The following is a 26,755-nucleotide window of genomic DNA, read 5'->3' as shown; positions in this document are numbered from 1 at the left end:
AGCGGGCCAACCATAGCGCCATCTGGTTCCCCCCTTCAAGCTATACGAGTTTCGTTCTTTGTAGTTTTTTCGTTTGTTGCTTATTTCGTGAGATATTTGGCCCGGTCACTGTCAATGGACCACCCTGTATACTGTCGTAGGACCTGTACCTGTGGTACTAATGACAGATGTGGACTACGTGACCTGAGTGCGGACGATCAGCACTCTATCATACCCGACAGCAGAATAACAGTTTGTGTCACTGAGCCTGAAACATGCGACAGTGATTTGGGAAGCTTGTCAGTGGACTGACGTTAGTGTTATTTCCATTATATTCTGATGGTAGTACTCCGATAGAGCATATCTGGCATGCGTTATGTTCAGGAGTTGGGTGATTTATACCGTGCCCCACACCTGCAGAAACCTGTCAAAGACTTGGCGAATCCATGTCACGCAGAAGCGCTAATGTATTGTTCTAAAGAGTTGGACCATCACGCTACTGAGCTGTTGGTCACACGCCATCAGTGTACACCCAACAACACACCCTAGCCGCACTCAACACAGTCGTCTAAGTCACACTTACACCCGGAAAAGTTTGCTTAAACTTTATTCTTCTCTTTTCAAGCATCTGCATTCCGGCTGCTTTGATAGTTTGAATGGTCGGAAAAGGAATTTGGTAATAAAAGTTTTAACGTATCGTCTACGAGCAGATCTCTGGAATTGAACTTTGGTCTCCGGAATACGACTCCATTGTATTGACCCCTGCGTTGCCTAGTTCATTCGACTACTTTGATTCTATACTCAACATGTTTTCATCCTGCGATAGTCCTATGGCCTCCTGTCACCACTGCATTCGGCGTACTTGGTAACACCATACTCCAGTATTTGCACAACTCTACGGTTTTATTCTCTTTTCCTCTTTTACGTTTCATGTTTACTAATGCTGGACGCCTTAATTAATACTCCAGTAACTTATACATTATTCTTAATGCTAGATACCCGTCCGTTAACCTATAGAATAAGAGATTTTTAGGATTTTTTTTTTGAATTAGTGAAGCAATGGACATAAACCTTTTTGTACATTATTTATTGGACTTTGGACATCACCCTCTGATGTTTTTAAAAATTCAGTCATCGTGAAGCCATCCCATCCCATAACGAAAGTCATGCAGTTTCCAAATCTTATCTGAAATCAAACGACAAACAATGTTCTTAATCTACATTACGTTTCGCACTGAGTAATAGCACAGGTTTTTCGAAATTTGAAGAAATAATAAAATAGTGGACGTTTGAATCAAAAATATGCTTTCGTAGTGTTCCTTTGGTCACGTCTTTTCGGAATAACTAATGAATAAAGTAAAATAAAAAAAATAGTCTGTTACTCCTTGCGGACATGTCCGAGGAATAATTCAGCAAAGTTTCAGAAAGAAATCCTATTAGTATTCCCTAGAGTTTCACTCTACCAAAACTACGGTTGGGTACTTTTGATACACTACATAAATGACATGATAATTGGTAGGATTATCGTTAGTATTGTAAGAATTGGTAGGCAAAACATAAATGAATGTATAAGAGAGAAAATGGGAGCCGATTACATCTCTTTCTTTTTTTCTTTTTTTTTGTTTGTTTTGCATATAATTAGAACTGCACATCATTCAGTGTTAGTCTGTTGAGAATTTTGTATCCTTACTGAATATAAACTGCATTTTATAAGTAATAAAAGTAGTTGATGGCGTAACTTCTGCGCTTTTATGTAACCAAAGCAGTTACTTTTGATGCAAGTACAGTTTACATTCAGAAACATAAAAGATACATGTACGAGGGTTGGAACTAAAATAGTGGTAACTATTTATTCACAACCCCAAAGAGTTACCTGTTAGCACCTGTTACTGTCCTTCAAAGTAGTCACCAGCATTGTGTAGAACCCGCTGCCAGCGTTGTGGAAGGCGTAGTATACCGTTAGCAGAGCCTGTTCTGTTGATGGTGCGAATGGAGCGGTCTACTGCCTGTTGAATCTCCGGAACAGTTCTGAAGCGAATGCCACGAAGTGGTTCCTTCATCTTCGGAATCAAATCAAAGTCACAAGGACTTAAGTCGTATTATTGTCCATTTTGGAGCGTCGCCTGCGACCAGCTTTGCGAAAGAAGAGGCGACACTTTCAGCGCGACCCACCCATCATTTTGCAAGATAATTCGCAGGCGCATACAGCGCAAGCTGTGGCTGATCTGTTTGGTCGATGGGACTGAGAAGTACTGTACCGTCCACAATAGCCCCCGACTTAAGTCCGGTATTTGCCATCTGTACTATCGTTAGATCTTAGAGGCAGTACCTGCATTGCCATCTGTGTTTGCTACACCACGTACAATGTGAGTGAATGATTTGGCCACGCAGATCGCCCTTCATGAATCCCATCAAACATTTATGGGACTTTGAGGTCTGTTCGTGTAAAAAAACCTGCACGGTCCACACTCGCGCAATTATGGGCGACTATAGAGAAGGCAAAATACGGTTGTTTCAGCATGGGTCGGTACCTGGTACTTCAGTACCGCTTGCGTAAACTTTTAAAAGGCTTTACTAAGTTTCTTTCCGGCAATGTAATTTGTACTGCCTGACGTTCTACGTAGCAATGCTTCTTCTACTTCGTTTTCCGGAATTCTGTCCGCAGCTCCTGGTCTAATGATTAACGTCGCTGCCTCTAGATCATGGAGTGCCGGATTCGATTGTCGGCTGTGTCGTAGATTTTCCTCGCTTGGGAACTGGGTGTTTGTTTCGCCCTAACCATTCCATCTCATCTTTGTCACAAAGACGAGCAAATCGCCGAACTGATCCCGAATATCCAGACTTGCACCTGCTCACCAGGTGACCTAACGACCCCATACGGTGATTTCCAGGCCAGTAACCCATTTTATCATGCTTTTCCCAAATTCTGACCTCAGTAAGTGGTTATTGTCCTTTCTACAATTTTGCATTGGGTTTCTGCATTGGGTAATTGTACACTAAGTGCGTCGTCTATTCCATTCAAAAGTTCATTCCAGCTCTCATTTAGCAAAAGAAAATGATTTTTTTACTTACAGCTTTCTAATTGGAACGCAGGAACTGTGGACTTTGTCCTTACACAGTGTTGCATTATCATAAGGTCATTTTCAAGATTTCTTACACCAAAAACTGTCTCTTACGACGTGTAAATCTCATTGGAAGGCTGTTGCTAATGAAAACAAACTTTAACAACAGAAACTTCGTTGATGATCTTGAGGTAGTATTTTATATCCACTATTTAATATATGTTGTGCTATTCTTCAGATTGTGGAGCAACACTCTGACCGGTTCCTAAGGCGTAACGCTGCAGAAGCGTGAATAGATTGGCGAGCAAGTTGTCTGCCTGTTAGAACAACAGAAAACATTCTGATGGGCTTCAAGTGTACATGTACTTACACACGAAGCGCCATCTGTCCTAGGTGCAATAATGTGGAGCTCGACTTACTCTTCGCGCAGCATCTTGTTTTGAAAAGTGCTGGAGGCCACGAGACTCCGTGCGGAAGAAAACACAAACTGTTCGTTGATTAATTGAGAGCACGGTTCGGCACAATTTTGCCACGTGCGTCCGTTTCGAGATGTCAGTTTTGAGTGACTGCTACTTCGGCTACGGTAGTAACTTCCAGATCGTTAATAAACAAAACCTGAATATAATGAAGGGTTTCACCGACTTCAGCGGCGTTTGCGTAGAGTTGTCAGGGCTAACAGACAAGCAACACCGCGTGAAATAATCGCAGAAATCAATGTGGGACGTACGACGAACGTATCATTTACGACAATGCGGTGAAATTTGCTGTTAGTGGGCTATGTCAGTAGATGACCAACTCAGGTGTCTTTGCTAATAACACGACTTCGCCTGCAGTGCCTCTTCTGGCTGGCGATCATATCTGTTTGGCCATAGACGACTGTAAAACCGTGGTCTCGTTCAGATGTGTTCGGATTTCAGTTGGTACAGCTGATAGTAGAGTTCGAGTGGGGTGCAGACCCACGATACCATGGACCCACGTTGTCAACAAGACACTGTGCAAGTTGGTGGGGGCTCTGTAACGGTGTGGGCTGCGTTTACACATAACAGATTGAATTCTCTGGCCCAAATGAATCGATCATTGACTGGAAATTGTTATTTTCGGGTACTTGGAAACCATTTGTTCGCAAACAACGATGGAATTTTTGTGGATGACAATGCACCATGTCACCTGGCCGCAATTGTTCATGATTAGTTTGAAGAACATTCTGGACAACTCGAGCGAATGCTTTGGCTACCCAGATCACCCGACATGAATCCCATCGAACGTTTACGAGATACAGTCGAGAGGTCAGCTAATGCATAAAATCCTGCACGGGGAATTATGGGTGCCTATAGAGGCAGCATGGATAAGCATTTCTGAAGGTGTCTTCTAGTGATTTGTTGAGCTCCCGACAAGATTTTAGGAGGTATCCCATCAACACGTCTGTCAGCTCAGTGTAAATTTGCCTGGATCTCAGTCTCGCTAGCTGTGTTTCCTAAAATTATTTTATGTGATCACTCCACTTCTTGTCGCTTCAAATGGTTACTCCTGGGTACTTTACGGTAGTTATTGTATCCAGTGATTTTTCCCTAACAGAGTAATTGAGGCTTAATGGATCGCTCGCCTGGTTTTACACCCTAAGCTATACTAATTTACTGCTCTTCCCTGCACCAATCAGTGATCAGTGTTCATGCTTTAGGCCATAGCCGTCTGATGTTGCAACCTGTCTGTAGACAACAGCATTGCCTGCGAGCAGTCCCATTGAGCCGAGTGCAGCTCGCGTTCTTGCCGTCTTGCAATAGCGGTAGTGGCGTCTTGTTTCCTTCTTGTATTAATGGCACTACTGAGTGTGCTAGTATTGTTTGTCCGTGAGTGGCAGCAGCAGCAGCGGTTATCGATAGCCAGTACTGTGGTACTATCTTTGGTGCCACGGCTAGTATTTCCGGGTCATCGTGTGTGTTAGGAAGTTTGGCTTCGGACGGAACAGCGAGTAGGGCTACAGCGCGTCAGCAGGCCGGGACAGTTGATGGCGTGCTGGCACTGTCGGACCGAGGGGCTGTAGCCGACCACCGAACCCAGCATGTTTGAAGTTAAGTCAACCTTATCCAGTAGTGAAACCTCCCCTGTTTGTGATCTCGCTGTTGTTCCGTGTTGCTGCTCCCAGTATCGATAAGACCAGCCGCAACAAGTGGAGTCTGTCAGGTTGGCGGAAGCTGTTAGCCGCTTTCTACTGCTTGATGTTAGTTTGGATTTAGTGTTATTATTGCGGAAGTGCAACCAGCGGTATCTTACTGCTTAGTGGCCGCTAACGCCCCATTTACCTGACCTGGAGGTTAGCGTATTTTGCAGTGTGTACTTTTCCTCGACTTGCCGATGGTGTCCGGCATGGCATGTAATTTGATAACTTCCTCGACTGGGGTATGGATAATTGTTTTCCTTGTCTACCTGGGTTAAAGTGGTTCTTTCTGCATTTGGTGTTTTAAGCACCGGGTTCTGGAGACGCAGTGCTGTCTGTCACTTCGCTCTCGCATGAATTATTGCATCATTGTACTGGTTATCTGGCGTTAGGTGGATCTGCTAAAAGGTTGATTGGCGTTTAAACCGTCTTTAGTTTGAGTCGCCCTCCTTAAGTGAACACTACTCTAGGCTGCCTGTCTCACCGCTTACACAGCTGTAGTCGCCTTCCTCAGGTCGATCCAGGGAGCACTGTGGATCACTCCGCCTTACGTGATCAAGTTGTCACAATTGTTTAAAATTTACCCTAATGTTTTAGTGTGTAATTGCGTTCCTCACTTGTAATTCAGGCCTTCAGCCTTTGAGTATCCTGAAATTGCTTGCGGCCTTCAGCCGCCAAATAATTTTGATTCCTTTCTTAATCAGGCCTTCAGCCATTAGTTGTTTATAACATTGCTTTTTGCCTTCAGAAGACAAATAATTCGCAAAAATTTTTCTCAGTAAGGCCTTCAGCCGTCAGTGAAGTAAACTATTTTAAAATTATTGTTGAAAGTTTTTTCTTCAAATAAAATGTATGTGTTTACTGTAGCCAACGCTAGCTGATTACGGCCCCAACCAAAATCGCTGCCTTATCCTGCTTCTCCCTGACTAGCAAATTACATCCATGCAGCTTCCAACGACTATGCTTGGACGTTGAACTTAAGCGACATTCCAATTTATGCTGTTTCATCCAATTAAAAAAAAAAAGACGCCTGTGAACTGACATTTATGTCTCACAATTCCTTCTTGGTGTTGTTATTTTTTTCCGTCAGTGTATATTTATTTACTGCTAGTACCGGCACCAGCCTCCTCGTGTCTTTTTGGTTCTGCTCATAGCCTTCTGACGTCACACCCTTCCCATGTACAACAGCATTGCCTGCGAACAGCCCCATGCGACTTCCTACGATTGTGCTTGGCGCTGAACTTGAGCGTAGTGCCAAATTATGCGTCTGCAGGAGATGAACCTTTTTGTGTCGACGGGACGTTGAATCCTAAGCTTCCTTCCTTTATTGAATCTTCCTTGAAGACCTGACAAACTCCGTGGTCCATCGTTGTCCGTCTGCAGGCACGGCCTTCTGCCCGGCAGAGAGGTCACGCACGAGTGCCGTGACCGGGCTTCCAGTGACGGCACAGCTGGCCTAATTCAGCTGATGGCCGGCTGAATGGCCGATGCTCAGATGCGGCTGCAGAATTTGGCGCGGCCGGACGGAGTGGGCCGGTAATAGCTGGAGCCTTGCTTGCCCTCTGCCCGCCACTCGCTGAGACCTCAGCTCCAGCACTGATCCACGTCGGCGTGAAGCGTGAGGATGAAAGTATAGGCGCCCACTGGGCACTTTTCCGCGGCTCCATTATTTCCTGTCAGTCAATAATAGGAAGACTGCATTTTGTAGTTGAAAAGGAGCACAGATTCCATTGAGTCATCGGGTGCATATGTGAGCTACGTTCTATATCCAAGAGACTCTGCGCTTGAAATGTTTTATCTCATTGATCACATAGTTTTTCATCCTACAGGTGCTCTCGGATCTGCGCATTACGAGAAAATTTCATATAAAGCGGCAGTTCATTCATTGCAGTTGGTTGAAATTTCTGTATACTGTTGGCTAATCCTCAGTTACGCTCTGTAAGGTATCGTACAAACTTATCCTGCTCTCACAACTCATTAAATGTTACACAATTAAATGCTTTCCGCCAGGCAGATAGAAGAAGTGGAAAAATGATACTGGCCTAGAAAATATTTCATGCACCTTAAGAGAGACAACCCGTCTTACATCATTTGACCCAGGGAATGGATGATGTGAGTTGGGTTGCCTATGTTGAGGCGTATAAAATATTTTCTGTACCACTTTTACTTTTGCCTATCCTGTATGTTTATAGCCGTTATTTGTTCTTCGCGAGCTATAGTGTTTTACACGCACGATAAGTAAACCTTCACTGAATGCCCATTTTCTCATTTGGGTTTGCGCACTGTTTGCTTCCCCCGAGAAGTGTTGATTTTTTTCTCCTTGGGTTCTTTGTGCGTGCAGCCTCTTATATAATTTAAATATTGTAGGACCTCGCTGAAACACACAATGACAGTACAATGAGTAACAAATTTTTGCAGTTGGTGACGGGATTCGCCTGGTACAACGAGAAATATTAGGGTTTGACGTACTCCTGACGATGCAACCAACAGACGAGAAGCACAGTCACAGAAGTACAAAGTTACAGAGGAGTTCACGGCAAGCCCATAGGTGGCATTGCTCCAATATGTTACGAACATTTTTCGTCTCCAAATTTTCACTACCCTGATCAAGAATAATTTCAACCATAGCCAAACAGAGCGGCCCGTGTAACATACTGTCTAACAAAACAGGAGAAGCAGCCAGAAGGAGTGAAGGCAACTAAATGAAACTTCACGTCTTGAGATGGTACATGATATATTGCAGAACCGGCAGTAAGACCATACTTCACAGTCTGACGCTGCACGTCCACTCCCAATAACTATTGTAAGTGGTCACTGATGTCTTGGATACTGGCACTAGATCGGAGTTGATGCCCGACATGGTCTCACATTTGACCCAACGTGGACGGATCGGGGACCTTACTGGTCACGGAATAACTCAACATCACCCTGAGAGTTCATAGAGACGTGTGCTTATAAGTGGCAAGTCTGACCTTGCGGGTGATAACGGAAGCAAGAGTACAGAAAAATCAAGACATATTCATAGGATCTTTCGACCTGAAAAAGGCGTTCGACAATGTAAAATGGTGCAAGACGTTCGAAATTGTGACAAAAATGGGAGAAGCTATAGGGAGAGAAGGGTAACATATAATACATACAAGCGCCAAGAGCGAATAATAAGAGTAGAGGACCAAGAACGAAGCACTCAGATTAAAACGGGTGTAAGACAGAGATGTAGTCTTTCGCCCCTACTGTTCAAACTGTACATGGAAATAGAAAAAATAAGGAATCAAGAATTAAATTAAAATTCAAGATGAAGGGGTATCAATGATACGATTCGCTGATGTCATTGCTATCGAGAGTGAAAAAGAAGAAGAATTACATGAGTTGCTCAATTGAATGAACAGTCTAATGAGTATAGAATATGGATTTAGAATACGTCGAAGAAAGAGGAAATTAATGAGAAGTTGAGAAGCAAGAACATCTAGAAATTTAACATCAGGATTGATGGTCACGAAGAAGATAAAATTAAAGAATTCTGCTACCTAGGCCGTAAAATAACCAGTAGCAGACGGAGCAAGGGGGACATCAAAAGCAGACTAGCACTGGCAAAAAGAGCATTCCTGGCCGACAGAAGTCTACTAGTACCAAACGTAATTTGAGGAAGAAATTTCTGAGAATGTACTTTTGAAGCACAGCATTGATTGGTAGTGAAACATGGACTGTGGGAAAACAAGAACACAAGATAATAAAACATTGGATGTGGTGCTAGCATCAGTCAAGCTCAAAGGATCTCTCTGCATTCAGCCTCTCCCAAAACGCTTCACTGCATATGTGTCGAAAGAAATAAGCTTCCTACAGCTGATACCACCAGAGTGAAGACTCAAAAAAGTTTAAATGTGCGATAAATGGCTTTAAAAATTAGACAAACTCCAAACAATATTATTAGGAGTAAATTTAAGTTTATTAGATAAAAATAATGCTATACATGTTGTCCATGGAGCTCCTTTTTATCGTCTATAATCAAACTTCTCATCATTTCGTCAATAGTAATGTCAATACACAGTCAATATGTTTTGCTGCTTTTGCATCTGAAATCATACTACTTGAGAGTGCATCCAAATACTTCCTTACGATTTCAAATACATATGACCTGTGACTAACATGTATTCTGTGAGGGATGCCATAGCATTCAGAATAGAATAAAGTAACGCTAGCGTTTCCTCCCAGTATAAGTGCCTAGTATAAGTGCCACAGCCAATGGTAAAACACATACACAACCGGTCAGAAGACTGATAACTCAAAAGAAAAGTGGACGAGCATTGTACTGTGGAAAAATGGCACTTTCATATTGTCGCCTGGGAGGTAACAGATGAAGATGCAGAGTGTCCGTGTCGTACCATTGTGCTATCAAATTCTCCTCAGTCACTACCAGCAGTCACGCGAACTCACACCCAAAAGCTCCCCGCACCATGACCCCACGACGAACACCGCTGTGCCTCTCGAAAACAATGGAAGATCAGAACCCCTTTGCAGGTAGCTGCAGTACACGCCGTCGATCACTTTTTTTATAAACATGATTTGAAAAGAGAAGATGCAATCCAAATTGAAGTTCGAGAGTCATACGACATCCAAAGCTAGAGCCTTCTACAAGCTATGAGTCATAAGAAAAATTCGTTGTAACAAAATATACCAACAGTTCTCAAAAAAGTATTGACAGCAAGAAAATAATTTTCTTCTGATCTTCTCTCTTTGTTATAGGATACCACTGCCAAAATTAAATGATGTCCCTGGTCGAATGAGGCTTGCAGAGACGCTATCTGTGCTCGACGACGTGCTTTACCCACCTTTCGCCGCCATCCTACGCTGGCGAACTGTGTTGATTACAAACGACTCCCAGTGCAATGTCGTCGAGTCATAAAAGACAGCAAAAAACCTTGTTTGGCCTCTTTCACAAACTCCTTTAACAGCTTTACTCCCTCTTCTGTCGTCTGGGTGGCCTGCGCCGGCTGTCGGGCATTAAGGCCCACTCCTCGATATCAGGCCTGACTTCAGGTAACGAGGTACTTGTGGACCCTCTGGATGTCTCCAACGCCTTCTGCCGCTTTTTCGCCGAGGTTTCAAGTTCCGCCCATTACCACCATGCCTTCCTTTCCAGAAAAGAGGCAGAAGAGGCTCGGCGACCTTCCTTCCACTCGCTGAATCTCAAAGATTATAATGCCCCCTTTACCGTACGGGAACTCGAACGTGCACTTGCACTGTCCCGGTCCTCTGCTCCGGGGCCAGATGCCATTCACGTTCAGATGCTGACACACTTTTCTCCGCCAGGCAAATACTTTCTTCTTCGTACCTACAATCGCGTCTGGACTGAAAGTCAGGTCCCCGTGCATTGGCGTGAGGCCGTCGTTGTTCCCATACCCAAACCCGGGAAGGATAGACACCTTCCTTCTAGTACCGCCCCATTCCTCTTACAAGCTGTGTCTGTAAGGTGATGGAACGCTTGGTTAACGCACGGTTGGTTTGGATTCTTGAATCTCGAGGGCTACTTAACAATATTTAATGCGGCTTTCGTCGACGCCGCTCCGCTCTTGACCACCTTGTGCCCTTGTCGACGTTCATCATGAACAACGTTTTGCGAAAGCGCCAAACGGTAGCTGTGTTGTTCGATTTGGAAAAGGCTTATGATACCTGTTGGAGAGGAGGTATCCTCCGCACTATGCACAGGTCTGCCCTGCTGCTCAATGGAGTCCGCTTTCGTCGCCTGCTTCGACAATTGGATTTTGCCGTGCCTGCCACCTTCAGAGGGGGTGATAGCCCGACACCACCTTGGCTCCAGGCTCTCGTTCACATTCATCTTGACCTCAGCTCGCTCCCGAAGGAGAGTATCCGGATGCAGTGTATAACTCACGATTTGTCGAACTTCGTGCGTTACTTGCCAGTAACACCTTTATTTACACTGATGGCTCCAAAACTGACGATGGTGTCGGCTGTGCCTTTGTCGTCGGGGACGTCACATTTAAATACCGGATCCTCGACCAGTGTTCCAGCTTTACGGCCGAGCTTTTTACTCTCAATCAGGCCGTTCAGTATGTCAGCCGCCACCACCTTTCTCTGTATGTACTCTGCTCTTCAGAGCCTTGGAGCGCCATATCCGGTCCATCCCTTGATGCAGCGGATCCAGCAATCCTTCCATTCTTATGCTGATATGGCTCTCCTGTTAGCTTTATGTGGGTTCCAGGCCATGTAGAAGTGCCTGGGAATGAGGCTGCTGATGCTGCGGCCAAGGCTGCAGCCCTCCTGCCTCGGCCAGCCTCCCTTTGTGTCCCATCGTCTGACATTAGTGGGGTTGTTTATAAGAGGCTTGTGTCATTATGGATACTTGGTCGTCACTTCAAGAAAATAAGCTCCGGGCCATAAAACCGTTCCCACCAGCTTGGACAACCCCCTCCCGACAATCTCGGCGAGAGGTGGTCCTTTTGGCCAGGTTGCGGATTGGGCATTGCCGGTTTAGCCACCACTACCTGCTCTCTGGTGACCCAGCCCCGCAGTGCCCTTGTGGTCATGCATTGACAGTGCTCCATGTTTTAGTGTCGGGTCCCCATTTTAATCAATCTCGTGTTGTCCTGTCTCTGCGATCTACTTAACAGGAAATTTTAGCTAATGACGTTCGAGCAGCAGCTCGTGTTCTTCGTTTTATTACTTTGACTGACTTGTCCAAAGACATCTAACTCTTTTAATTATTTTACCTGCGTCTCTGTAAGAACTTTCTGGTGTTCCGCCCCCCTCCTTGAGTTTTACCAGATTATATGTACACTTACATTTGTCAATGGGCGCTAATGACCTCAGTAGTTGAGCGCCCTAAAGCCCCACAAAAAATCCCTCCTCTCTCTCTCTCTCTCTCTCTCTCTCTCTCTCTCTCTCTTTCTCTCTCTCTCAAAATTGTTCAAATGGCTCTGAGCACTATGGGATGTGAATTTCGGCTTTGGGTCACCTTCAAGTGGTACGTCAAAAGATTTTGCTTCAGCAGACATCGGACTTTAAAATCCTCCGACATACGTTTGGAAGGTAGGAGACGAGATACTGGCAGAAGTAAAGCTGTGAGGACCGAGCGTGAGTCGTGCTTCGGTAGCTCAGATGGTAGAGCACTTGCCCGCGAAAGGCAAAGGTCCCGAGTTCGAGTCTCGGTCGGGCACACAGTTCTAATCTGCCAGGAAGTGTCATCCTCCGAAATGTATGCATGTCATCGTGAAAAATAAGCTTTTTCACTGTGGAAGTACAGTAACCTCAAACTAGAACGAAGCTCTGCACTTCGTGAAATGATGTAAATATCGTGCACTGTGAAACGTCCCCTTAGAAATATTTATAAATGACAATGCTGGTCAACCTCTCACGTTATTTAATTTTCAAACAGCTGAGCAAAATTAAACATACTCAGACATTTCTCTCTTCAGTTATTCTGATCAACAGTAAACTGACACACAATATATTTTTTAGCGCAACGATATCTGACTTTCAATAATCCCTACAAAAGAATGACCCTAACTAACAATAATCTATACCTTTCATGAATCACTTACCCCAAAAAAACCTTCGTTACTCGAACTACTGCAATACGGCGAGCGCGAATACTGCCAGCTAAAAAAAAGATTCTAACTGCTGATAGGCATAATTAGCAAATGAAAGATTTTGATAGAGAATAAACAATGTATTTACCTTAACAGTGTTCAAAAGTCATTATATATATATATATATATATATAATTCACGACATCCAGTCTTACAAATTTCGTTTTTCTGACGGACGCACGTCCAGATCGTCCGCTCTCAAAACTCTGTCATCTCTCTTCCCACATCCACCACTGCTGGCGACTCACTTCCAACTGCGCAACGCTACGCGCTGTTCACATCCAACTGCCCAACACTACAATAGCACATATTCCAACAGTGCAAACCAGCCACAGACTGCACACATCACAGTCAGTGATTTTCGTACAGAGAGCTATGTGGCGTTACCAACATAAAAGACTACTTGCAACTATTACCAGTGTTATAACAAAATACTGCGTAACCTCTTAAATTTGTCTGAGGTGCCCGAGTTCACTCTGTATAATCTTATTATCAAGCACCTTACTGTCTCGTGAATAGCTTTAATTAAAACAACGGGAGTGCTTTGGTTGCAGGACATAGACTAGTGGCGCAGGCAGCCAGTGTGGCGGGAACAGGCATGTGGCCGTGATGCCGGAGTTCGAGGACGTTTCCATGGTGGCGGTAGCGGGCGGCGCCAAGGCGTCCCACGCGGAGCCGGCGCCGGGCTCCAGCAACGGCGTCGCCGCTCCCCCAGACCAGGAGGCGCTGCTGCCGGCGCCACAGCCTCCAGCCAAGGTGAGCGGACGCTAGTCCGGTCCTGCATCCTGAGCCTGGAAAGTGCGCTAAAGCCATTGGCAGCTTAAATATAGTAAAAGAGGCTGTTACTCTGCACACTTCTGCTGCTCTGAGTTCTGCAGATCTTGCGATCCTACAACAAGCTCTTCTCTAATATCTTTGTAGCAGTTTAACGTTTTCGTTGTGGTGTCAGTGTTACTCCAGTGCCGTGTGGAGTGCTACGTTCCACCAGCACCACCAGTGTCGCCAGCGTCATTCATTTGTGTTCCCACTGTGTCGTCCCACAGTGTTCGTTCTCCTCATGTCTGTATGGCTCTTGTCTATATTGTTTTTAAATTTACCGTTTCTACTCACTTATTTTTGTTCTTGTTAATTCATCATTTTATACCATTCTATGTTACGTGTTATTTTCTCATTTGCTTATGTTTTCTCTGTAACTCTCTTAGATGAAGAGTGGTGTATTACGCCGCTGCCATCTCACCCCTTTTTGAGGAGTGAAATAACAATAAAGACAAAAAATGAAGATACAAAGGTTGGACAAAAACTTGGAAACACGGGGAGAAATGCATTCGTCGAGTTTCGTAACTCACCATGTCAGTCCAAGTGCCATATAGTGGCATCTTGCAAAGTGGACTGGTCAGTTTGTCCAGTATAAGCTGCTCCCCGTAGAGAATCTTGCGACCTCATTTGTGAACGCGGGCCTGTCCCTTAGCTCGGGGCAGATAGGCGTTGCTGAGGGACCACAGTGAACGTACGTGACAGTTACCTGGGAAAAGCTGCAAGAACAGATGTGTCTCCGCAGTCAGCGAAATCTGTTGTTCAATATGTTAGACCAAGGATCCCCAGGGAGAACCTATACTGACTAGATGTGTGATGTGTTTCATTCAGGCAAGCACCACAGTCATTGAAGGCCAGAGGTGGTTTGGAGACGTATGTCTCGACCAGCCAAGGACCACAGCTCACTGGAAGATTGTGCACTTTGTAAAGTATTAAGACATAAAACTATTTTTATACAACATGTTGTGTTCCATCTTCTCATTGCATCAGAAATAAGGGGGGCCCCTCGCGCTATATGCTCACAAGGTAAATTTTAGTTGAACCTGTTGTTTGGGGGTAGCGTCCTTGTTTAGTAACCACAAGGCTCTTGCTCCCAGGTTCGAGCTTAGGGGCACTCTCTTGCCTTTGGAAGAACCAGCAAGGGTCACTGGCATGCGGACGCAGAAGGCAATAGCCTGTAATTGAAAACATGTCGTGCAGATCTCTCCATTGGCAAAAGATTCTGGATTACTCCTCCACTCGGCTCTCTAGGACGGGACTGCCAAAAGGAGGTGAAAATGGAAGATTCAATAACCAACGAAAGGATAACGTTCTACGGCTCGGGGCGTGGAATGTCAGTAGTTTGAACGTTGTAGGGAAGATAGAAAATACGAAAAAGGAAATGCAAACGCTCAATCTAGATACAGTGCAGGTCAGTGAATTGAAATGGAAAAAAGACAAGGACTTGTAGTCAGACAACTATAGGATAATATCAGCAACAGCAGAAAATGCCACAACAGGAAGGTAGGGCAGACAGTGTGTTACTGTTAACAGTTCAATGATAGGGTTGTTCTCATCAGAGTCGACAGTAAACCATCACCGACAACGATAGATCGGGTCTACATGTCGACGTTGCAACCTGAAGAGTAGATATTATATGAGGATACTGAATGGGTAACTCAGTGCGTAAAGGGGATGAAAATTTAATAGTCATGGGGGACTGCCTTGCGTTTGTAGGGGAAGGGGCAGAAGAAAGTATTACAGGAGAATATGGTTCAAATGGCTGTGAGCACTATGGGACTTAATACATCTGAGGTCAGCAGTCCCCTAGAACTTAGAACTATTTAAACCTAACTAAACTAAGGACATCACACACATCCATGCCCGAGGCAGGATTCGAACCTGCGACCGTCGCAGTCGCGCGGTTCGGGACTGAAGCGCCTAGAACCGCTTGTCTACCGAGGCCGGCACAGGAAAATACGGGCTTGGTAGTAGGAATGAGAGAGGAGAAAGACTAACTGAGTTCTGCAATAAATTTCAGCCACCGATACCGCACACTCCTTTTTAGAATTACAAGAGCAGGAGGTATATTTGGAAACGACCGGGATGTACCGAAACATTTCAGTTACACTACATCGTGGTCAGGCAGAGATTCCGAAACCAGTTACTGGATTGTAAGACATATCCATTAGCTGATATAGACTCATATCAAAATTCAGTAGTGATGAAGAGTAAGCTGAAGTTTAAGAGAATATTCAGGAAGAATCAGTGTGCGAAGAAGTGGAATACGGAAATACTAAGGAACGAGGTGATACGCTTGAAGTTCTCTGAGGCTGCAATAGGGATACTGTGATAAGGAATAGCTCAGTAGGCAGTTCAGTTGAAGAGGAATGGATATCTCTAAAAAGGGAAATCACGGAAGTTGGAAAGAAAGACATAGGAAAAATAAGGTAACTGCAAACAAATCATGGGTAACAGATGGAATACTTCAGCTGATCGAAGAAAGATGATGATGATCGGTTTGTGGAACGCTCAACTGCGCGGTCATCATCGCCCGTACAAAGTCCCAATTTTTTCACAGTCCAGTTTTGTACATAGTCCAATCTATTCACTGTCACGAATGACGATGATAATAATGATGAAATGATGAAGACAATGTAAACACCCAGTCCCTGGCAGAGAAACTCTACAACCCGACCAGGAAACGAACCCGGAAACTTATGATCCAGAGGCAGCAACGCTAGCCACTAGACCACGAGCTGCGGACATCGATGAGAGAAGAAAGTGCAAAAGTGTTCTGGAAATTCCGGAATACAGAAAAAACAAGTCACTTAGGAGTGAAATAAACAGGAAGTGCAGGGAAGCGAAGGCGAAGTGCTTGCGTGAAAAATGTGGAGAACTCGAAAAGTGAATGATTGTCGAGAGGACTGGCTCGGCACATAGATAAGTCCAAATAACCTTCGATGAAATTAAAAGGAAGGGAGATAATATTAAAAATGCAACGGGAATGCCATTGTTAACTGCAAAGGAGAGAATGGATAGGTGGAAAGTGTACACTGAAGGCCTCTATGAGGAGGAAGACTTGTCTGCCAATGTGACAGCAGAAGAAACAAGAGTTGATAAAAGAGAGATAAGCTATCCAGTATTGGACTCAGAATTTAAAAGAGCTTTGTAAGACTTACGCGCGAATAATGCAGAAGGGATAGACAACATTCCATCAGAATTTCTGAAATCATTGGGGGAATCGGCAAAAAAACAACTATATACGTTTTTGTGCAGAATCTATGACAGAAGCGATATACCATCTGACTTTCGTAAAACATCATCTACAAATTCTAAAGACTGAAAGATCCCACCCACAAGTGCGAGAATTATCGTAAAATCAGCTTAACGTCTCATGCAGTCAAGATGCTGACAAGAATAATCTACAGAACAACGGAAAAGAAAATTTAGGATGTGTTAGATGTCGATCAATTGGAAATTATGAGAGATAAAAGCACAACAGAGGCAATTCGGACAGTGAAGTTGATAATGAAAGCAAGACTAAAAAATCAAGATACGCTAATGGGATTTTTCGAACTGAAAAAAAGCGTTTGGAAGTGTCAAATAGTGCAAGATGTTTGAAATTCTGAGAAAAGTAGGAGTATGCTATAGGCAGAGACTGGTAATATACAATATATACGAGAACCAAGAGGAAAAATACGAATATAAGACCAAAAACGAAGTGCTCTGATTAAAAAGGTAGTAAGGCGATGTAATTTTTCACCGCTATTGTTCAATCTATACATCGAAGAAGCGGTGACAGAAAAAAATAGAAAGGTTTAAGAGTGGAATTAAAGTTCAGGTTGAAAGGATATCAATGATAAGATTCGCTGATCAAAGTACTATCCTCTGTGGAAATGAAGAAGAATTACATGACCTGCTGAATGGAATTAACGGTCTAATGAGTACAGAATATGGATGGAGAGTAAATCGAAGGGAGTAATGGGAAGTAGTAGAAATGAGAACAACGAGAAACTTAACATCAAGATAGGTGATCATGGAGTAGATGAAGGTTAAGAATTCTGATATCTAGGCAGGAAAATAATCCATGACGGACGGGGAAAGGACAGAAAAAGTAGTCTTTCGCTGGTAAAATGGCATCCTGGCCAAGAGAAGTCTACTAATATCAAACGCAGTCCTTCATTTGAGGAAGAAAATTTCTGAGAATGTGTGTTTGCAGCTCAACATTGTTTGGCAGTGAAACATGGACTGTGGGAAAACCTGAACAGAAGAGAGTCGAAGCATTTGAGATTTGGTGCTACAGAAGAATGTTGAAGATTTGACAGATCGATAATGTAAGAAACGCGGAGGTTCTCTGGGGAATTGGTGAGAAAAGGAATATATGGAAAACACCGATAAGAAGAAGGGGTAGTGTGGTAGGACGTCTTTTAAGATATCAGTGAAGAATTTCCATGGTACTAGAGGGAGTTGTGTAGAGTAAAAACTGTAGAGGAAGACAGAGGTTGGGATACATCCAGCATATAATTGAGAATGAAGGTTGCAATTACTACTCTAAGATGAAGAGGTTGGCAGAGGAAATGAATTCGTGGCAGGCCGCATCGAACTGGTTAGATGATGTTTTAAAAAATGGCAAGTCTTCCACTCCAGGGCAAGTGACTTGCAATTGAATGCGTGCAGTAAGCTTGAAAGTAAATGCAGATGCTAACCAAGCCTGCAGATTCCGTTGTTGTATTTGACCACGAACGGCTAGTGTGCAATGTCCTCAACTCGCTACAAGTGGTCAGTTGGGGTGAGAACGGTTTTCTGTGTGGTTGTGTTTGCATTATGTCGGAGCTAAGTGAATTAGAACGTGGGAAAATTATCGATTCTCTATGGTGGGTGACTAAGACAGCCGAAGTATTTGGTGTTTCATTAGACATTCTATCGAAGAAAGCGGAAAAACATCATCCACTAAGTTCCAACGCGGCCAAATGTGTTTGTCGCATGATCGTGACGGACGGTCATTGAAGATAATTACGACGAAAAATAGGAGAACGACAACGGCAGGCTGGTCCTGTCGGGGGTTCGAGTCCTCCCTCGGGCATGGGTGTGTGTGTTTGTCCTTAGGATAATTTAGGTTAAATAGTGTGTAAGTTTAGGGACTGATGACCTTAGCAGTTAATCCCCCTAAGATTGCACACACACGACAACGGAAAAAGTCATTGCAAAGTGAATATTGCACTCGCGATCCCTGTCAGCACCAGAACTACACCAAGGGACCTCCATAAGCAGGAAATTGCAAGGCTAGATGGAATTCCAAAACCAATCACAGTTACAAATGCCTGCAATAGGAAGATGTATCGCCGGAGCAATAAAACCGGGTTTATGGAGCAATGGAAAAATCGATTTGGTCGGATGAGTCTTGTTACGCATTGTTCCAATTTCTAGCCGAGTTTACGTCACGAGGGTGAAACATAGTGGGGGTTTCGTGATGATTCAGGCATTGTTGCATTCCATACGCCTAATGGTTACCCTGCAAGGTCATATTACTGTCATTGTTTTGGATCATCAGGTCGATCCCATGGTACGATATATGTTCCCCAGTGATGATGCTGCGTTTCAAGACGAGAGGGTACCTATTCACACAGCTTGCTTCGTTCAGGTCTGGTTTTATTAGCAGGAGGGTGAGCTGTCTAATCTCTCCTCTCCACAGTCACTAGATATCAATATTTTTTTAGGCTTTGTCGTCTACTTTGGAGAGACGTTTACGTGGTCATTATCTATCTCATCTATAATTACCTGAACTTGCAACTATTTTGCAGGTGGAATGGTATAAGTTTCCCTTGAAAACCATATAAGACTTTCGTTATCCCCTTATGAGACAACTGGGAGCTGTTTTGAATGCCAAAGGTTTTCCTACACAGCTTTGGGCATGGTAATGTGTTTTTGGCGTTTACTATTGTCCACCTCGTGTAAGTAATTAGTTTACAAATACGTCTTTGGAGTCCTGCTACACACTGAAAACAGAGCTGCTCAGAACCGTCGCATACTAATAGAGGAGCCCAAAGAAAGTGGCGCAGCCGATTATTGAAGAGGAGTATCGTGTGGCAATAAGTTTTTGTAATTTGAATGGGAACTGCTCTGCAACGATCTATGACGAGTTGGTGGAAGTGGGACGAAACACTGTACTATCACATGACACAATGTGAATTTCGCACACCCTACAGTCCCTTTAAATAAATGTGAATAACGATGAAGAAAGTGACAGATCATCTCTCTGTGAAGAGTCAGGGAGCGGCAAGAGAAATGGAGCCTCTGGTTCTTGGAGACCATGGTATCACTGTCGAGGTAGTAGTGGAAGCAGGGGAAATCAGTCATGTGTCATTTTTAAAAATCTTACATGTCATTTTGTAAATCAGAAACATCGTCATGCGCTGGGTTCCGCAACTGTTCTTACCTATTTATGAATCTTTCTTGACCCAGATAGCAACGGAAATGTTGGCCCTGTGTCAGGCCAGTCCAAATGACTTCTTTAGCGTGCGTCTATGCTGCTACCTCGCTGCTCGCTGGCATGGTTCGGAGAAAAGAATCCTACATACGTGTCTGTGTATTACGTTCAGTGATTCATGAGTACCGTTTTCTTTTATGTAGCTTTTACCTCTCTGACTCTGCCGATTATTATAGCTCTTGTTGCCTTAAAAACTGAGCTGTCACTAAACTAATCTTTACACAGTTTGCAAGCAATACAATTATGGCAGTATATATTGCCTTGTATTTGTTGGAACACCAGTTCAACACAGCTCTTCACCATGCCGATGATTTGAAGTTCGCCGCCATTTATTCTGCGAACGACGCTCACCTCTGCTTCGAGTGAATCAGCAAAAAATTATAAAATACAGCAATTAAGAAAATGTAGGAAGATCAACTATAATTTTACCAGAGAAAGGATAAATATATTTATAGGAATTTGCATACAATTTGCTTGTTCGAAATTGTACATCATGACGCACCAGTACGATAATCATCAAAATTTATCGAGATACTCATCACATAGTTGGTATTAGATGATTAAACTTCCATTCCATTCGCAAGTAAGAGCCATCATGTACATCAAAATGAGTTGTGAGCACACTTTGTTACGAATACACTTCTGTACTCGTTGTCGCATGGATGCACACAGCCTCCTCATGTTGTCGTGGGGAATTTCTTTCGATGCCTGAGTTACATGTTATGTCACTTCCGGAAATGTGCTACCTAGAGACTGGTACGAAAATGTACGTCTTTCCAGTGTATCAGTTTATGAAGTGAACTGCAGTGTGGGGTCTTGCTTTATCCCGCTGAATTTTGCTATTTGCTATCCTGGTCCAGGAGACATGAAACAGGGTCCACCATTCTTGACACATGACGGTGAGCATTCAGCCTCCCTTCAACAATAACCAAGCCACTCCTGCTGTCGTATCCAATAGTCCCTACACCCTGACTAGAGGAGTTGGACAGGCATAGGTCTCGAGAATCGCTTTTTCCTGTGACGTTATACCACGTCTACAAACACGTGGATTTCACTCCCACAAACGAAAGCGAGACTCGTCGTTGAACAACAAAGGATGACACTCAGCGTCGAAGATGACTCTGTCATCTGTAATGTGGCGTCAGCTGCAAATGTTGCGTGGCAACTCGAAAACTCAACCCAGATTTCAATAATCTGTTCCAGAAAAACCGTAGTTACATTTTTCCTGTAACATTTTCCGAAATTTCAGCTGTTGTCATCCGCCAGAGCCAACTGATATATCCTACGACCTTCTAGTGGCGTAATTCTTTTGGAAAGAACCATTCTTTGTCTTGTTCTCCCACTGTTGACCCGAGTACATCTCATCGTCATAACGGTACAGCCAACAGCATGTGTGATCTGTCAGTATAATGGTCTCATAGCCGGCCGTAGTGGCCGAGCGGTTCTAGGCGCTATAGTCAGGAACCTCGCGACCCATACGGTCGCAGGTTCGAATCCTACCTCGGGCAGGACTAGGTTAGTTAGGTTCAAGTAGTTCTAAGCTCTAGGGGACTGATGACTCCAGAAGTTAAGTCCCATAGTGTTCAGAGCTATTTTTTAATGGTCTCATTTTCCTCATGCCGCTGATGCTGACTTCCTCAGAGTCCGAAAGATGGCGAAAAGCTGCAAGTACGCCTCCTCTGGGCATGCTGTGATCCGTTTCCCCCCTGCTTATTTCCAGTAACGTTAAACACACCCATTTGCCATCTTGTACTCACACCATTCTTCATCTGTAGCAGCAGATATATTCTGTACTGAAATTATTGAAAGTAAGCTCACATAAGGACGATGTTTAAATCAACATATTCCACAGGTATGTAAGTACTGGCATATTTTTGGTAGCATTCTCTGAAGGTGTTAATGGTGTGACACTTCCAATCCCGTTAGTGTACCTGTGACTCTACCCTAAAATGTAAGATTTGCGGATGGGAGGCGGGAGGGGGGAGGGGGGGGGGCAAGCTTAGAATCACGCCATACAATTACAACATGACATAAATTTTTTAATTCGGCTCTGACAAAACTACTGTATACTCCATTACTTGTTTTGAGGGATGAACAGAGTAGTTTATTTTCAAATTGGAAACTGTAATTTCTCTTTAACGTTCAGAATTATCGTTGATACACGTGCTCTTCCCACGGCATGTGCGCCATAATAGGCCTGCCTCAGATGAAGAGTGGTTAACATCAGCTAAAATTGCTGTCAGGACAAGCTTTGCGAGAGACGTCTCCGGTGGGCCAGCCCAGAAAGTGCACCGCATTTTTTTTCTCATCCTGAAACAATGCTACAAATGCGAAAAGCTACGTATGTATTATGTGAAGTCTCCTGAGGAGCGCGCCAAGTTTCCATCACTTCCGACAGATAGCGTAGCTGCAGGACAGTTTGAAAATGGTGTCTGTAGGTGATGTACGTTACAACCAACTTGTAATCATTGAATTTCTCACTGCAGAGAAAGAAACTATGGGGAATATTCAAAAACGCTTGTGCAAAGTCTATGGAGCAGTTAGTCGCTGGGCACAGAGGGTGAGGTAGTCAGAAGGCGGTTCGGCTGAGCCGGACTGTGTAGCCGAGCGGTTCTAGGTGCTTCAGTCTGGAACCGCGCGACCGCTACGGTCGCAGGGTCGAATCCTGCCTCTGGCATGGATGTTTGTGATGTCCTTAGGTTAGTCAGGTTTATGTAGTTCTAAGTTCTAGGGGACTGATGACCTCACATGTTGAGTCCCATAGTGCTCAGAGCCAGTTGAACCATTTGGTTCGGCGTAGCTCCATGATTTGCAGCTGTCGGGGACCTGACATACTGCAGCGAGCTGATGTTATTCGCGAGGACAGACGCCTTACGACTCGGCAGTTGGCGCTGCATCTGAATCAGTCAGTAAGGAAGTGTGGATGCGATAATCCGCGCTCTTGGATATTCGAAAGTGTGTGCAAGAAGGGTCCCGTGGTGTCTAACGGTGGATCACATAGCAGAGAATTAAACATTTGTCTTGATTTGTTGCAACGTTTTATAGCTGTGAGGGAGGCCTTCCTGTCACGGATTGTGACAGGTGATGAAAGCTGGATTCACCATTTTGAGCCCGAAACAAAACGACAGTCGATGGAATGGCGTCATTCCCACTCCCCACTAACGAAAAAGTAACTGCTTCCGCCGGTAAGGTCATGATCACAGTTTTTTGGGACTGTATAGGTGTGATTCTCATTTATGTGATGCCAAGAGGTGGTACCCCCTTAATTCAGGAGGAAATATGTTAACACATTAACAAGACTCACGAGCCGTTTGCAGCGACTTGGGTGCCACAGCAGCCCAAGGAGATGTTTTGCTCTAACACGATAACGCTCGGCACCTCACAGATCTGAGGATTGCGGAAAACATCGCAAAACAGGGTTGGAAGGTATTACCCCACCCACCCTAGAGCCCTAACCTAGCCCCCCTCGGACTTCCACTGGTTTGGGCCATTAAAGGATACCATTTGTGGAAGACATTTTAAGGACGATGAGGAGGTAATCACGCAGTGAAGCATAGGCTCCACCACCAGGACAAGAGTTGTTACCAGCAGGGTATACACGCCCTTGTTACGAGCTCGAGGAAGGCCATGTAACGGGATGGAGATTACGTGGAAAAATAGTGTGTGTAGACAAAACACCGTTCTTTTGTGTGTGTAATTCTCATTGCGTTTAATAAAGAACGGTTGAAGAAAAAAAATGTCGTGCACTAGTTTCTGGGCCACTCTCATTAGTGTGGGAAAGATATATGTGGCTCTGGGGCACGCAAGCACTTCCATCTCCGGAAGCATCCTGAGTATTTATGCTACAGCTTTTGTAAAGTCTGCTTCTTGTTTATTTGGTTGATTTTTCTGCACTTCTCTGTGGAATTGTTGTGGTGGTGGTGAGTGCACAGTATTGGTCCCAGGAGGAGAAGTGCGGTCCTGAAGCGGCCGAGGCGGACACGCTTTGCGGCCTGGGGAGATGGACGCCGGCGTGGCTGCAGCCGCTGGCCAGCAAGAAGGCCTATGTGCTGCTCCACGGCCTCATCGGCATGAACACGTTCGCGCTCGGCTCCTACTTCGTCGCCACCATCAGCACGCTCGAGAAGAGGTTCAAGATCCCCAGCAGGACCTCAGGTACCGTACCAGTTTCCCGGTTGTTATGCTACACTTTTGACTGTAAAATTGCAGCACATATAAGCGTTCAAGGTTTCAGACTCTTTCTCTTTCCTAGAATTTCCCCGGTCGAGTGCTGTTTTCCTGGTTTGTCAAATTTTTATTCCAATGTTCGATAAACACACGAGTATTTAAGAAAATATTCCTTGACCCCAAATTGGAAACCATGTAGTGAAGATGACATTTTCTTCAGAAAATTTAGTGAACTGGCATTTGCTGCAGACTTCAAAACTATTCTACTGTCTCCAACGTACGTTTCACATGTGTTGTTGTTGTGGTCTTCAGTCCTGAGACTGGTTTGATGCAGCTCTCCATGCTACTCTATCCTGTGCAAGCTACTTCATCTCCCAATGCCTACTGCAGCCTACATCCTTCTGAATCTGCTTAGTGTATTCATCTCTTGGTCTCCCTCTACGATTTTTGCCCTCCACGCTGCCCTCCAATACTAAATTGGTGATTCCTCGATGTCTCAGTACATGTCCTACCAAACGATCCCTTCTTCTAGACCAGTTGTGCCACAAGCTCCTCTTCTCCCCAATTCTATTCACTACTTCCTCATTAGTTATGTGATCTACCCATATAATCTTCATCATTCTACTGTAGCACCACATTTCGAAAGCTTCTATTCTCTTCCTGTCCAAACTATTTATCGTCCATGTTTCACTTCAATACATGGCTACACTCCATACATATAATTTCAGAAACGGCTTCCTGACACTTAAATTTGTACTCGATGTTAACAAATTTCTCTTCTTCAGAAAGGCTTTCCTTGCCATTGCCAGTCTACATTTTATATCCTCTCTACTTCGAACATCATCAGTTACTTTGCTCCCCAAATAGGAAAACTCATAACGTAAGGACCGCAAAGATAAGAGAAACTAGAGTTCGCACGGAAGCGAGAAGAACTGGAAAAGGATATACCAGCAGTCGTTCAAGATACGCTGCGTCATGCACTGTCTGGTGGCTCGTGGAATATGTGTGTAGATGTAGATATACACACACTTTGGTAATGGAAGATGACTGTTAGCTGTTTGGTGTCAGATCTCAGAGAGTAGACTAACCTGAATAGTAATGCCTTTCCTGTGATGAAATTTTGAGTTGGGCCCGTCTCATATCGAGCAGACGTGGGCTGTTCGTGCAGCCTGATATTGACCGAATCCACACCATGAGTTGAAAGAAAACCAGGTTGTAGAGCCTTCTTCCTTGATGCATGTATTTCTGTGAGACACACGGGAGTTAGGGAGAGGGACGTGCCGGCAGGGCTGATATCGTCGGCGTGGGACATCGGCACGATGGTGACGCTGTTGGCGCTGAGCTACCTGGGCAGCCGCGGGCACAAGCCGCGCTGGATCGCCGCCTGCACGCTGCTGGTGGCGCTCTCCTGCCTGCTGCGCGTGCTGCCGCACCTGCTGTACGGGCCCGGACAGGACGCGCTGCTGCTCACGCTCGAGTACGGCGCCGCCGGCGCCAACAACAGCCTCCTCGTCGCCAACGCCTCCGGTAAGCGGAAACACCAGTACACGTCTGCACCATTCTCCATGCACACATACCCGATTCCAAGCTGTGGCAGTTTTCCCATAGGTAACCGTTTGATTGGTTGGCAGTGCTACATCCCGCACTGCAGTGTACGATGGAAAGTCTTGTCACCTCGAAAAAATAAAGTTGTGTAACGAAAATCTTCACTGTTTGCTTACACAAGGCTGCTGGTTTTTCCATTGTCCTCGTCATAGGTAGAAAATAAAAGTAACCTACTTTTTTTTCATCTAACTGAAAACATACTTTTACGTATATTTTCCTCCACACCCACGGTTCTACATCACATACAGGTGTTCGTATCACTGAAGCGGTCAGCGTAACGAGATATTAGTTTGATTTATTTACTTTGCTAGCCTTCTAACTGTAGCTTCACCTACATATCCATTCAACACATATACTGAACAAACCTCCTCCCTGTCTCCACCTCTTCCTCCCTTTGCCTCTCCACCTCATCCTCCCACCTCTATCTCCTCCTCCCCATCCATTTACTCTTCAAAATCTCTATGGCAGGATCTTCCTCCTCTCTCCTTTTCACCATATCCTCCTCCCCATCTCTCTTCTAATCTGCTCCTTCCTCTCTTTCTTTTCCATTTGTCCACTACACCTTTACACCATCCGCCTCAACCATTCTTTGCCCATTTCGTCCTCACCTCACTCTATCCAACCATTACTCTGTCCGTCTCAACCTGTCCCCAGCCTTACTCATTACAATAAACTTCAATAAAGCAGGCTTATACTTCTCCCATGACACACATATCACACAGGTCAGGCTACACATCAATGGATTGAAAATAATCTATTTGCCCTTATTTGCAGGTCAACAAGCAAAGCTGGTTGAAAAGTAAAGCCTGCACTAATCCAACAAAACATGGTTGTCATTCAGGGCAGCCTACATGCCTGGGTCCAGGAAGCCCATCTGATACATAGGCTGCTAATTTGTCAG

General features: G+C 44.5%; 1 protein-coding gene across 2 annotated transcripts in view; it reads left to right on the top strand.

Annotated features, from left to right (window-relative positions):
• LOC126279638 (solute carrier organic anion transporter family member 74D-like) overlaps positions 1-26,755 on the top strand; it is a 199,187-nt gene that overhangs the window by 54,923 nt on the left and 117,509 nt on the right. For both annotated transcript variants that reach the window (XM_049979694.1, XM_049979695.1), the window contains exons 2-4: positions 13,355-13,556; positions 24,027-24,237; positions 25,537-25,776. In XM_049979694.1, coding sequence (XP_049835651.1) covers positions 13,410-13,556; positions 24,027-24,237; positions 25,537-25,776 — 598 coding nt within the window. In that variant the 5' untranslated portion in view covers positions 13,355-13,409. The remainder of the gene's footprint in view (positions 1-13,354; positions 13,557-24,026; positions 24,238-25,536; positions 25,777-26,755) is intronic.

Source organism: Schistocerca gregaria, chromosome 1 (assembly GCF_023897955.1).
Source record: "Schistocerca gregaria isolate iqSchGreg1 chromosome 1, iqSchGreg1.2, whole genome shotgun sequence".
NCBI lineage: Eukaryota > Metazoa > Arthropoda > Insecta > Orthoptera > Acrididae > Schistocerca > Schistocerca gregaria.
This window is presented reverse-complemented; position numbering and strand designations above follow the sequence as displayed.